Source organism: Notolepis coatsorum (genome assembly GCF_963971535.1).
Source record: "Notolepis coatsorum genome assembly, chromosome: 7".
NCBI classification, from domain to species: Eukaryota; Metazoa; Chordata; class Actinopteri; order Aulopiformes; family Paralepididae; genus Notolepis; species Notolepis coatsorum.
Genome location: NC_140171.1, coordinates 43375556 through 43388292, shown reverse-complemented (window position 1 = coordinate 43388292; position 12737 = coordinate 43375556). Strand labels below are relative to the sequence as shown.

The 12737-nt window shown below is 44.7% G+C and overlaps 1 protein-coding gene across 2 annotated transcripts in view; it reads right to left on the bottom strand.

Moving 5' to 3' along the window:
- Positions 1-12737, bottom strand: part of fggy (FGGY carbohydrate kinase domain containing) — a 65569-nt gene continuing 52832 nt past the window's right edge. For both annotated transcript variants that reach the window (XM_084319148.1, XM_084319147.1), the window contains 8 exons: positions 12371-12478; positions 11482-11543; positions 8444-8603; positions 7745-7819; positions 7460-7580; positions 5497-5591; positions 4491-4552; positions 1-4306 (listed from right to left, as the gene is read on the bottom strand). In XM_084319148.1, the coding sequence (XP_084175274.1) occupies positions 4228-4306; positions 4491-4552; positions 5497-5591; positions 7460-7580; positions 7745-7819; positions 8444-8603; positions 11482-11543; positions 12371-12478 (762 nt within the window). In that variant the 3' untranslated portion in view covers positions 1-4227. The remainder of the gene's footprint in view (positions 4307-4490; positions 4553-5496; positions 5592-7459; positions 7581-7744; positions 7820-8443; positions 8604-11481; positions 11544-12370; positions 12479-12737) is intronic.

Sequence of the window (12737 nt, the reverse complement as noted above, 5' to 3'; positions counted from 1 at the left end):
CCATACAGTTTTTGACTGCACTTAATGAATTGTTAACAGATCAATTTAAGCATTGGAGTATAACTGTAAATAAACAATTAAGGTTATTCTGAATTGGCCCCACTAGCTGAAAGAGTGAATACAAATATTAAACCTCAGCACAACCCTTAGGTTGTTTTTGTCACAATAATACAGTCACAATAACAAGGGATGAATGGCAGAACATTATTTTTAATTGTCCCTGGACTTGATCTGAATGTACACCACTAGCCTAAGGATCACCCGTTTGAGGCTTTGGTCAACGGCACTCTCTCTCTCTCTCTCTCTCTCCCTCCCTCCCTTCATCTTTCCGTCTGTGTCCACTCCATTGGTCCGGTTGTTGACGTTCCGACACCGGCTGTTAACTCAGCTGTGTGGGATTTGGAGCTCCGCTCGCCAGAATGACTGCGCCACCGGTGAGATTACTGCCATTGATCCAAGAAGGAATACTGGGAAGAGACATCTCACCATGACCAACGGGCTGGAGAATTTAGGAATAGGGACGATATACCGGTAGAACCATAGGAAGACAGGGAGAGATGGGTTCCCACACCTCCTTAAACTTAAAAGTTCAAGGGTTTTCCAGGCCTAGTTCCCTCAAAATCGAGTCAGGTTGTTACAACATTAGAATATGACACTGTACAATACGAGGCTGCATCCTAGCAGTGGCTAGCTGAACCACTTTTCAACACTTTTAAAGTGATGGCCCATCGGTTACCAAATGTTATGTCTCTTCAGGGAAATTATGAATGAAATCAAGAACTTTCAAGACATAAGTCAGTTTTAAATAACTTTCAAGGCTTTGTCCTTTTTCAAAATTCCCAAACTTTCACAGGGAACACTGGGGTCAGACAAAGTGAGAGATTGAGTGAGAAAGTGAGAGATACGGAGGGAGCAAAGAGAGAAGTGTTGAAAGAGGATAAGGTTGCTAATGTTATATTACAGTATAGTGAATGTTACATCCCAATACATTAGCAATTGGTCCTTGTAAAAATTACAATCAAAATAATTTATTAATATTATAATATTAAGGGCGGCTACGTGGTGCAGTGGGCAAGGCGCTCACCACAAATACTGGAGACTGGGCTCGAACAGGTACGCCTCCCTGTTCGAGCCCAGCGCTCCACATTGCTTTCAGTTTAGCTGGTCGTCCGCACTAATACACATTGGCAGTATTAGGGGGAGGGAAACTGATGGGTGGGGATCGGGCGTTGTGGACAACGACTCCTACAGGTCGGTTGGTGCGCCTGCGCAGTAGAATCAGGAAGCGACGGGGGCGGGGCCCCTCCAAAGCCCAGACCCCTGACGCTGAAAGATCGAGCTGCGCAGGTGAAAAGATGCGACTGCTGTTACCTCGAGTATCGGAGGGGACTCGTGCTATGTATGACTTAGTCCACATTGCAGCCGGCTTGTGGGAGGCATGAAACAGCGTTCAAAAAACAGGGGAGGGTTGAATTGGATGATATGAAAATTGGGATGGGAGAAAAATAGAAAATGGGAGAAAAGGTGGATCAAAAAGAATTATTATAATATTAACAGTTTGACAGTATTGTTTTTCATAAATGTAGACAGTTGCTGCTCAGTATCTCTGTCCTGCTTTCATGGTCACCCTTCAACCTCCTCATAGCAAGCAAGACATCAGCGCAAATCAATTCAGTAGAATCAGGATTGCATCATTTCCTGTTTCCTTCACAGCCTCTTTAGGTAACCAGTACCACACATATATTTCCTCTAGAATAACACAGTAGTCTTCGTAAGGGTCTTCTCTAGTGTGTGTGTGTGTGAGAGAGAGAGAGAGAGAGAGAGAGAGAGAGAGAGAGAGAGAGAGAGAGAGAGAGTGAGAGAGAGAGAGACCAACACAAGAGGAAGAAATAGTTATCAACAAAACTGCCCACATCCTGCCCACTCTCTCACACCTGCATACACACACAAGCATTGTGGTCCTTTTCCATTACCTGGTACTGGCTCTGAGTAAAAGAGAGTAAAATCAACAAATCAGTCCTGACTCCTGACAGCCACAATTATAAAATAAAAATCAATTTGGCTCTGGGGTTCCGAGCCAATCAACTGATTACATTGTTTTATGCAAGAAGAAACAAACTCTTGACACTCAAAAACGTAAGTTACAGCTAAAGACAATTCAAAATAAAGTCAAAAGAAATGCTTTTGCAAGTATCTTTTTGCTCCTACTCCAAGAGTGCCTGAGATTTGTTTCTTCTTTCATATCCAATCCAATCCACTTTATTTATAGAGCACATTTAAAAACAACAAAGTTGACCAAAGTGCTGTACAAGTCCCACAAGATAAGATAAAAAGATAAAAGCACACAATAAAAAACATATACAATATGTCACATAAAAACGCAGGTCTCTCAAACTGTTTAAAAACCAAAGCAAATAAATGAGTTTTGAGGCGTGATTTAAACACCTGCAGAGTGGGGGCCTGCCTAACATGCAGTGGCAGCTCATTCCAGAGCTTTGGGGCTGCCACAGCGAAAGCACGGTCCCCCCTAAGCGTCAGCCTGGACTTGGGAACAGCCTAGACTAGAGGAGCTGATCAGAGGACCTGAGGGACCTTGGAGGAACATAAGGTTCCAGCAAGTCCGAGAGGTAGCCTGGTGCCAAGCCTTTTAAAAGCAAACAGCAAAACCTTAAAATCAATCCTAAAACGCACAGGAAGCCGGTGGGGGGAAGCCAGTACAGGGGAAATGTGCTCTCGCTTATGTGTTCCAGTTAGCAGACGAGCAGCGGTGTTCTGGACTAACTGCAAGTGAGAGAGGGAGGCCTGACTGACGCCAACATATAAGGCATTGCAATAGTCAAGGCAAGAGGTCATAAAAGCATGGATAACAGTTTCAAAACGCTACAGGATAAAAAAAAAATTTGACCTTGGACACAACCTCCTAAGTTGGAAAAAGCTCTTTCCCACTACAGCATTGATCTGTTTGTCCAACTTAAGGTCACAATCGATCTTCACCCCTAGATTGGTGACAGTTGGCTTCACAAAAAGTCCAAGGGGGCCTAAATCACCAGGAGGAGACACATGCCCATTGCTGGGACCAAACACCATAACCTCCGTTTTACTGTCATTGAGAAGTAAACAATTTAATGCCAACCATGCTTTGACAACATCAAGGCATGCTAACAATGGTTTCAACGGGTTGCGATTGTTCCTTTTCAATGGCAGGTAGATCTGACTGTCATCTGCGTAGCAGTGAAAGGAGACGCCATGTTTTCGGAGTATAGACCCTATGGGGAGCAAATATAGCAAAAATAAAATTGGCCCAAGAATTGAGCCATGGGGCACCCCGCAGGGGAGAGGTGCTGTGGAGGATACAGCGTTGCCAGGCTAATACAAAAACTTGTCTCAGACAAATATGATCTGAAAAACTCCAGGGCTGAGCCTAATGCCAACCCAGTGCTCCAAACGGGAGAGCAGAATATTGTGATCCACTGTGTCAAAGGCAGCAGTGAGATCCAAAAATACAAGGATAAGAGAGTCACCAGAGTCAGTGGCCAAAAGGATATAATTAAAAACTCTTAAGAGTGCAGTCCCGGTACTGTGCAGTGCTCTAAAATCAGATTGGAAAATGCCAGAATGTGTGACTAGACAGAGTGTGTCTAGATAGAAAGGACATTAATTGGAGTATTAAGTACAATTTTTCCCAAAGTTTTGGAGAAAAACAGGATCTTGGAAATAGGCCTAAAATTAGATAGGACAGAGGTTAGGCTTTTTAATCAACGGTTGCACCACAGCATGTTTAAAAAGTACAGGTACTGTACATCACCTGCAAGGTCGTTCATAATCTTTTGGACATTTAACCCTGCTGACCTCTTTGACAAGGTGAGGGGGAAGGACATCTAAGGGGGAGCCTGAGGGCTTCATATGGGCAATAATTTCCTCTAGCTGAGCAAGGGACAGGCTCAAACTGGCTAAAGGTGATCATATGATGATCCTGAACGCTTTTTTCTTCCAAGAGCACTTGCGTTTTTCTCGAGTCCTCAACCGCTCCGCTATTTTCTTTCTTGTTGACTAGATTGCTTGTTTCTTGATATTCTGTTCGGGACAGATCACTCCCTCCAGGTATTTCCCCCCAATTGTCTTCTTGCCTTCCAGCCTCCAGTGTGTGAGGAAACGATACCTCGGACACCAGCCAGACACGTAGACGTAGAGGGCCAGACACCAGCTGAGTCTCTCTCACCAGCTGGGTCAGTCATTCATAAGGGCCCTGTACTCCCTCTGGTGGGCGAAGAGACGCAGGAACACGCTGTACTTCCTCTCATAGAAGCTGAAACGAAAAGCGCATCATAAAACCTCAGAGCAGAAGCATATTCATGTCCTTATTTTGTTAATCTTTTGGATTTTCTTTCTGTCGTGCATCTCTTATCCCATTGATTGTTATTACTTAAGAGCTTAAATATGACTGATACTCTGTGCTTTGCAGTAGAGAGACCCACTGCTTTCTCTCTCACCTCTGGAGTTCATGGTTGGGCTCAACAACCAATCCCACTTTGGCCATTTTCTCCATCGCTTCCTAAAACATGCATTGAAGAAGAAAAAAAGAAATCACTCAATAAAACATAACATGCTGTTTCAAGGCAGCCGTGACCTAGTTACACAACCAACTATGAGGCTAGGATTCGGAACAGTGGTTACTACGTGACTCGGTTAGTCACATATGCAGTGCAGGGCCTCACTCCCATGTAAACCTACATAAGCAGAGAGTGCAGGGAGTCAAAAGATCAGACAACAGCAACTGCATGAACACTTATGACCGAGAATGGGTTGACAGGTGCAACCTAGTCTAAACAATAGCCTGCATTCTTATTTTTTTAGCACATCTGGCTTAAGGGCTTGCCATTCCCCCCTATGCTATGGGCTGTGCTGGAGATACCGCAAGTGATCTAAGGACAAATAGATTTAATCACTCTGAGTTTATCGTCGACACAACGTGAAAGCCTGGCTCTCCCCTGAGACCGAAGTTGATTTTATTCCAGTAGACGGAAGCATAGAAACTATAACGATCTCATCTGTGCACATGTGTGGTCCTGTGTAGCTCAACGGGTAGAGTGCTTGGCCCTCAGAGCAAAGCACTAACACTAAAAAGCACTAGAAATGGAGCCATTCATTTTTTATATTTTTTTGTATTTATTTGTGTGTCTTGCATGCGTGTGTGTGTGTTTTGCATGTGTGTGTATATGTGTGTGTGTTTTGCATGTGTGTATATGTGTGCGTGTTTTGCATGTGTGTGTATGTGTGTGTGTGTGTTTTGCATGTGTGTGTATATGTGTGTGTGTGTATGTGTGTGTATATATATGTGTGTGTGTGTGTGTGTGTGTGTGTGTGTGTGTGTGTGTGTGTGTGTGTGTGTGTGTGTGTGTGTGTGTGTGTGTGTGTGTGTGTGTGTGTGTGTGTGTGTGTGTGTGTGTGTGTGTGTGTGTGTGTGTGCGTGTGTGTGTGTGTGTGTGTGTACTCCACCTGTATGGTGCTGTAGTCCCGTGATGCACATGCACCTAGAACTGCTGCTCCTACCAGCACAGCCTCTGTCTGAGCAGGCAGGACCACAGGCAAACCTGGACATACAACACAAGTTAGCTCTGGGATTTCTCCACTTAGTCAGCCTGGGACCAACATTTACCGATCTCAAACCCTGCCCCTCTTTTCTGGATCATCCAATCTCAACTGTAACTTGAGACGTGATTGGAGCATCACGAAAAGAGGGTGGGCTTGAGATCGTCTTTTTTAGTCTTGCTCTGGACCAGTGGCGTAGCGCAGGCTCTCACTTTATTATTGATTTAGGGGAGTGGTCTGCCCTGCGGGGGGGGGCCCCGACATATTGCGCAACACCACTGCTCTGGACATAGTCTCAATTAAACATACTTGTCTTCCATGTCATGTGGGAACACAAATTAAACAGGCCGATGACCATTTTATTCAACTATAGAGGAAGGAATCTCTTGTCTGTCTGTCTGTCTGTCTGTCTGTCTGTCTGCATGCGTGCTGAACAAGCTGGTGAAGAAGGCTAGCTCAGTAGTGGGTGGTGAGCTGGATAACCTAGAGGTGGTGGCTGAGAGGAGGATGAGGAAAAAGCTAGAAGCCATCCTGGAGAACCCCTCTAACCCCCTCTACGAGGAGCTAGCCAGAATGAAGAGCACGTTCAGCCTAAGACTCACCCCCCCCCCCCCGACACACCACAAACCGCCTGGGCCGGTCCTTTATACCGGCAGCCATCAGGCTCTACAACAAAGGGCTCGGGCGGCCGGTTCTGCTGCCAGAGCTATCACTGTCACAACTCAGAACTTGAGAACTAGAGACTCGCATCACCGTACCGACTATCTTGATTCTTTGCACTAGAGACTCATATCACTGGACTCTCACCACTGGACTATCTTGTGTTTGTACTGTGTAGCTATGCATCCCCCACCCTGTACCCCCCCCCCCCCCCCCCCCATGCTGCTTTGACACCCGATTTAAAGGATTATCTTATCTTATCTGTGTCTTTCATGTCTGTCTGTCTGCGTGCGTGTCTTTCTGTCTGTCTGCGTGCGTGTCTTTCTGTCTGTCTGCATGCGTGTCTTTCTGTCTGTCTGTCTGTCTGTCTGTCTGCGTACGTGTCTTTCTGTCTGCGTGCGTGTCTTTCTGTCTGTCTGTCTGTCTGCGTGCCTGCCTGCCTGTCTGTCTGCGTATGTGTCTTTCTGTCACGTATCTTGGGAATCCCCCCCCCCCCCCCTCCCCCCGACAATGCTGCAAGTGGCAATACTGGGAGCCAAGCGATTGGCCTGCTCTGAATAGGCATCGCGTTCTGAACGGCCATGCCCCCGAACCTATGGCACCAGCACTGTATTGGCTACTCAAAACACAACCAATCTCTCTCCTTCTCTCATGTTATTTCACTAAAGTTACTACAAAACTAGAATGGCACTCAAGCTGGCAAAGCCTGCAAGTGCCACTCTTCCCCATCTGGGGTCAGCTAAATTCTACAGAGTAGACTCAGGTTAGCTACATAATATTTGTACATGGGGTTGACTTAGGATAGCATCTGTATATTTACCAGGGCAGGCTGTACATGCGTGCATAGTGATATTATCGATGGAGTATAGATATCTCACCTGTTCAGCAGATCAGACCTTTACCTTCATTTTTATCTTTTTATATTATATATATTTTTCATTTATATTATCCTGCCTGTACCTCCCCCTCCCCTGTGCTGCTATGACTCCAGAATTTCCCAACAGGGATGAATAAAGATCTATTATTAGTTTCAATGGACAATGGTGAAAATACATTTACAGACAAACACACATTCATGGAATGGAGCGATTGCAATACCCCCCTTGCCAGCGCTTCAAGTACGCAGGTGTAACTCATTTGTGGTTAAACCTAATTAAAACCTATCCAGCTGATTCATAGTTTCTACTGCCCCCTAATTCCTGTATTATACCTGTAGCATTGGCATGGATCTGGACAAATAAGGGGTTTTTGCTCAGCCCTCCACACAGGAAGAGGGTTGTGATGTCATGTCCTGCCTCTTTCATGGCCTCCAGAATATGGCGTGTGCCAAGCTGAAACCAGAGAAGAAGAGGCAGGAGGAAGAGGATTACAACTTGTGAAACCAAATACAACCTTGTATCGCGGCGTACAGCAGCCCAGCATGAGCAGGTGTTAGCAGAAGATGAGATAAGTGTAAGACGGGTGTTATGTGTTCTGTAGGACAGAAGGAACTCACAGCCACAGCTTGGATAGTGGCGAGGTACAGCAGAGCCAGGTCATCTAGGGTCTGGGACAGCGACAAGCCAACCACCTGCAAAACATATACAACTTAACATTTTACTCCTGTCGTTGGAAGTTCTGCAAAAACATACATGAATTAAAATTCATGCAAAAACAAAAGTCTGGTTCCATGGATTCATCTAAAAGCTAAAGATCGCAAAACAATTAATGTTTGGTCATGACAGGGTAACATAAGCAAAGATGGTCTGTGTCATTAAATCATTTTGTTAGCAAAAGTGGTTTGTCGTCGTTAAGCCATGTATCCATAACAGTTGCGACATTGAGGGTTCTGGAACTACGTCAAGCTCTCAGTGATTCAGTCTATACTTCCTGGAACTTCACTTTATTGCTAAACAATACTAGTCAAACCCCTTTTTATTGACTGACCTTCCAGTTATTTGTGGTGGTGGCAAGCTGGGTTAGGCTATTTACATAGTCAGAGTGGGGGAAATGACTGTGGGTCTGTTTGACATTGTGGTGAGCTGCCACAAATAAACCTATATGTATGGAAAACAGTGGTATTTGCTACTGTACCTGACATTAACTTTAACTTATTAAACAGTCTGTTACAAATCAGGTGATTGCTGTCTCCAGTTAATTGCATTGGGTGTCAATATAAGCCTATGTCTAAGGCCTGTGTGGTGTGCCCTCTCACCATGCCCTTCAAGGTGGGGTCGGCCAGAGGGGACCTGTTCCCATGAAAGTCTGGCCACAGGTGCAGGCTGGAGCCCAGCAGGTCAACAGGAGAACGGGCCTGGACTGAACTCAGGTGGGTGTTCAGGTAGGTGTAGATGTTCTCACCAGCCGAGGGAAATCTGGGTTAAAAATGGACAACAGTCAAATAAACATATTGTTATGCTTTTTCCTAGTTCATATACTGCAATACTGTCGTGTGCGTGTGCGTGTGTGTGTCAGTTATTCAGATGCGGTATAATTTTTACTGAATAGCTACACAGAATTCTATAACATTAGTCACAACAGCCCTCATTACAGGGTGCGCCCCCATAACAAGGCCCATATGTGTGACTTGAGAAAGGGACTCCACACATACAGCTAACAGGTGTTTCAGTTTTGATTTAGTGGTGCAATAGCAGTAGTAGATAAATCTACAGTCCCTCCAACACTAAAAACTCATGAGCGTATCATCTTTGTTTTCTCGTCGTTCCAGTGGAACACATTATGGTCTCTTGGCTGATGATTTGGGGAGATTCAGTTAGGTATAAGGATGTGATATCAACACTTAATAAACAAATATCTATTGGGCTGTTTGTAATTGACTAAAAGTAATAGGATTTTGATTGACTACATTTTAAAGCATATTTGTGAAGAGTATTGTGATACATGCTTATCATGTTATGGGTAAGTAACTCATTCATATAAATATATATAATGGTAAATGTGGGAAAACTGTGATTTTGCTAATATCCCAGGATAAGTGCACATCCCCCCTCAGGTTGGTAAAAAGGTTTCTGAAGCCAATAGTGTCAATAAGGCCCTAATACAGTGAACAGTTGATGGTTTATGTCCTAATCAGATTAGATTCTCCACGTTGTGTCAGGCACTTTGTTTACAAACCTGACCCTTACTGGAGACGTCACGCCTGTCCCAACAGAGATCACTTGCTGAACTATAGCACATAACACTTGATTGACATCCTAATCTATTTAAATTATTCATCAGAAACGAAATACACACTCAACACACCATGGAGCCTGGATCCTGACACGGCTGTGGTGTTTTCCTCTCACCTTTACAGACCTGACAGGCAATGTGCACATACAGCCTCCCGGGAGGCTTCCATACAGGTGCACTGCATCATACAATTAAACAACTAACATCCTGTCATGGTCACTGGCATCATGTATAAAAACGCTGATCAGGCCCAGTTGACCTCGATTTTGGAACAAGGTGGCAATAAAAGATCTAAGTGACTTTGAAAGAGGGTTCATTATTGGGGCACGGATGGCAGGAGCTTCAGTCACAAATAACATTTTTTTTGATTTTTTTTGATGATTTTCTATTCTGATGGGAGTGGTCTCTACCAGGATGACCACAGGGCACGAGGGGTCACTGAATGGTTTGATGAGTATGAAAATTATGTGAATCATAATAGATCTCTACCCAATTGAACACCTATGGGAGATTTTGGACTGACGTGTTAAGACAGCGCTCCTCTCCAACACCATCATCAAAACACCAAATGAGGGAATATCTTGGAAGAATGGTGTTCCGTCCCTCCTGTAGAGCAGTGTTTCTCAAAGTGGGGGACGCGCAGAGGCATGTTTTTTTTTTTTTTTATTACAGAAAATTATCACTAAAGTGCTATCTGTTGCAGCTGCACTGTTCTCCATGAAAATACCATATTTGGATAAGTTTGACCATTTCTCAAAATCTGAAAATCATAATTTAATAAAACACAGAAAAGGATCACCAAGTTACTCTCGATAAAAAAAAACTTTACAGACAACATTGAGACAAAGCTTCCTGACACATCTCCATCCAAACTCTTGGAAGAACTCATTGAAATCTCATCTGATACCACCTGGAGAGCTAGTTTCAGAGTGTGGTGCTGAGTACCAAGTATCTCATGATGCAGCAGTTAAGGTGTTGATACCATTCAGCACCACATATCTGTGTGAAGCTGGCTTTTCATCCATGACAGCTCTGAAAACAAAATATAGGGCCAAGTTGAGCCTTGAGGATGACATGCGTGTTGCCTTGTCAAAGACTGACAGCAATAAAGACTGTTTGCTTATTTCCTATGTTCGCTTTGTAAATTCCCAGTCACTGAGTGAAGATCTGCTGTTTTGCAAATATGTCAAAAACAGAGCGACAGCTGATGAGCTCTTCAAAATTATTGACAGTTACCTGACAGAACATGGACTGAAATTGGAGAACTGTTTGTGCTTTTGCTCTGACGGTGCGCAGGCCATGGCAGGGAAAAGGAGGGGGCTACAGGCGCTCATCAAGGGGGTCTCGCCAAACGCGCAATGGACGCACTGTAAATTCACAGAGAGGCGCCAGCGTCAAGACAGCTTAGCCCTGAGCTGAATGAGGTTTTGACAGAAGTTATAAACGTGGTAAATTTCATCAAAACCCGAGCCCTGTTCTCTGCGCTGTGTGAGGAGATGGGAGCTGACCATTCTGCAGTGCTGTTTCACAGCGAGGCAAGGTGGCTCTCGTGAGGGAAGGTGTTGTCAATTTGAAAGGTCACGATATTGGTGTTATTTCAATAAATTTAAACATGGCCCATTTCATGACTATTTTGTTGGGGCGAGGGGGGGGGGCCCAAGATATTTTGGTCCGCCAAAGGGGGGCCTGACAGAAAAAGTTTGAGAAGCACTGCTGTAGAGTGTAGACGTGTAGAATATGAGGCACATTGAAGCTGTTCTGGAGGCTCGTGGTGACAAAACACCTTACTAAGACACTATGTTGTTTATTCCTGTAATTTGTCACCCGTCTGTATATATACTGTATAACAACTAGTTCTGTCAACTGAGATACAACCGAGTCATCGACTTAAGAGGGGGTAGCTCTAATTATTTGGTCCCAGCAATTACAGACTTATCGACTGCAATAATTTGGAGTTCTGCTCATGAGTTAAACCTTTCTCCCACTGTAAGTCAACTGAGCAACAATTACAAAAGTGCGAAGATGATTTTAGGAAGCCTTCACTTGGGACACATAGCTGACCTTCGGTGTGCCTGTTCCAGGAGCTGGGAGTAGGCTGGGTGGCCTTTCACCACATGGTCTATCTGAGGGAGGAGTACCACAGGAGAAAGGTCATAGGTCATGAATCGCACAGGAACATACTGTGAACTTTCATCAGGGGGAATCACAGCCATCAAGGCTTGGTGAGGTCTAGAGATGTGATAAACACTTAAGGAACACGCCAACATTTTGGTAAATTTGCTTACAGTCTTCTCCAGAGAGAGACAAGAAGATAGATACCAGTTTCCTCTCTGTGCGTTCAGTAGAAGGCTATTTGGCTGCATGTTAGCTTAGCACAATGAATGGAAGTAGACATGACCGGTTAGCCTAGGCATCGTCCAACTATCACCTCTCCCGAAGGTTAACCGGTCATGTCCGCTTCCATTCATTGTGCTAAGCTAGGCTAACATGCAGCCAGCTTTCTACTGAACGCACAGAGAGAAAACTGGTATCTATCCTCTTGTCTCTCTCTGGAGAAGACGATAAGCTAATTTCCCAAATTGTTGGCGTGTTCTTTTAACCATGTATCAGCATGATAATGGGATCATTACGGTATTTCTGAAGCTGTGTGTGTGTGTGTGTGTGTGTGTGTGTGTGTGTGTGTGTGTGTGTGTGTGTGTGTGTGTGTGTGTGTGTGTGTGTGTGTGTGTGTGTGTGTGTGTGTGTGTGCGTGCGTGCGTGCGTGCGTGCGTGCGTGCGTGCGTGTGTGTGTGTGTGTGTGTGTGTGTGTGTGTGATCAGAATATCTTTTTATTCACTCTTGCCTCATAGCTTTTCCATGACATCGCCAGCACAAGTCAGTGAGTAAGGTAAAAAAGAAAGAAAGAAAAAAGACCAGACTTAAAACAGTGTCCAGAGGCAGGTGGACTGACCAGTCTTCCAGTAGCACTCTGACCTCCCTCGTTGAGCCACATGTCAGGTACCATGGCAGACAGGTACGGCCCCCAAACCCCCGGGACGAAGAGAGGCTTCTGACTGACCTGAAACACAGAACACACCCCATAAGATTATAGATTAACATAGTTATATTACATGTACATACAGTATATAGAAACAAACAGATGTGGTGCACAGATAGCGTGGTGGTGGTTACCAGCTCTGACCCCTGGGGCCACATGAACCCCTGCTGGTCTAGGAGCGAATCCCTCCAGAACCTTCTCTCCTATACTTGTTATGCTCTGTCTCCCTCTCCGTCTTCACAAAAGAAGCCTATTCTTTATTGTCTCAATAAAAAAACTA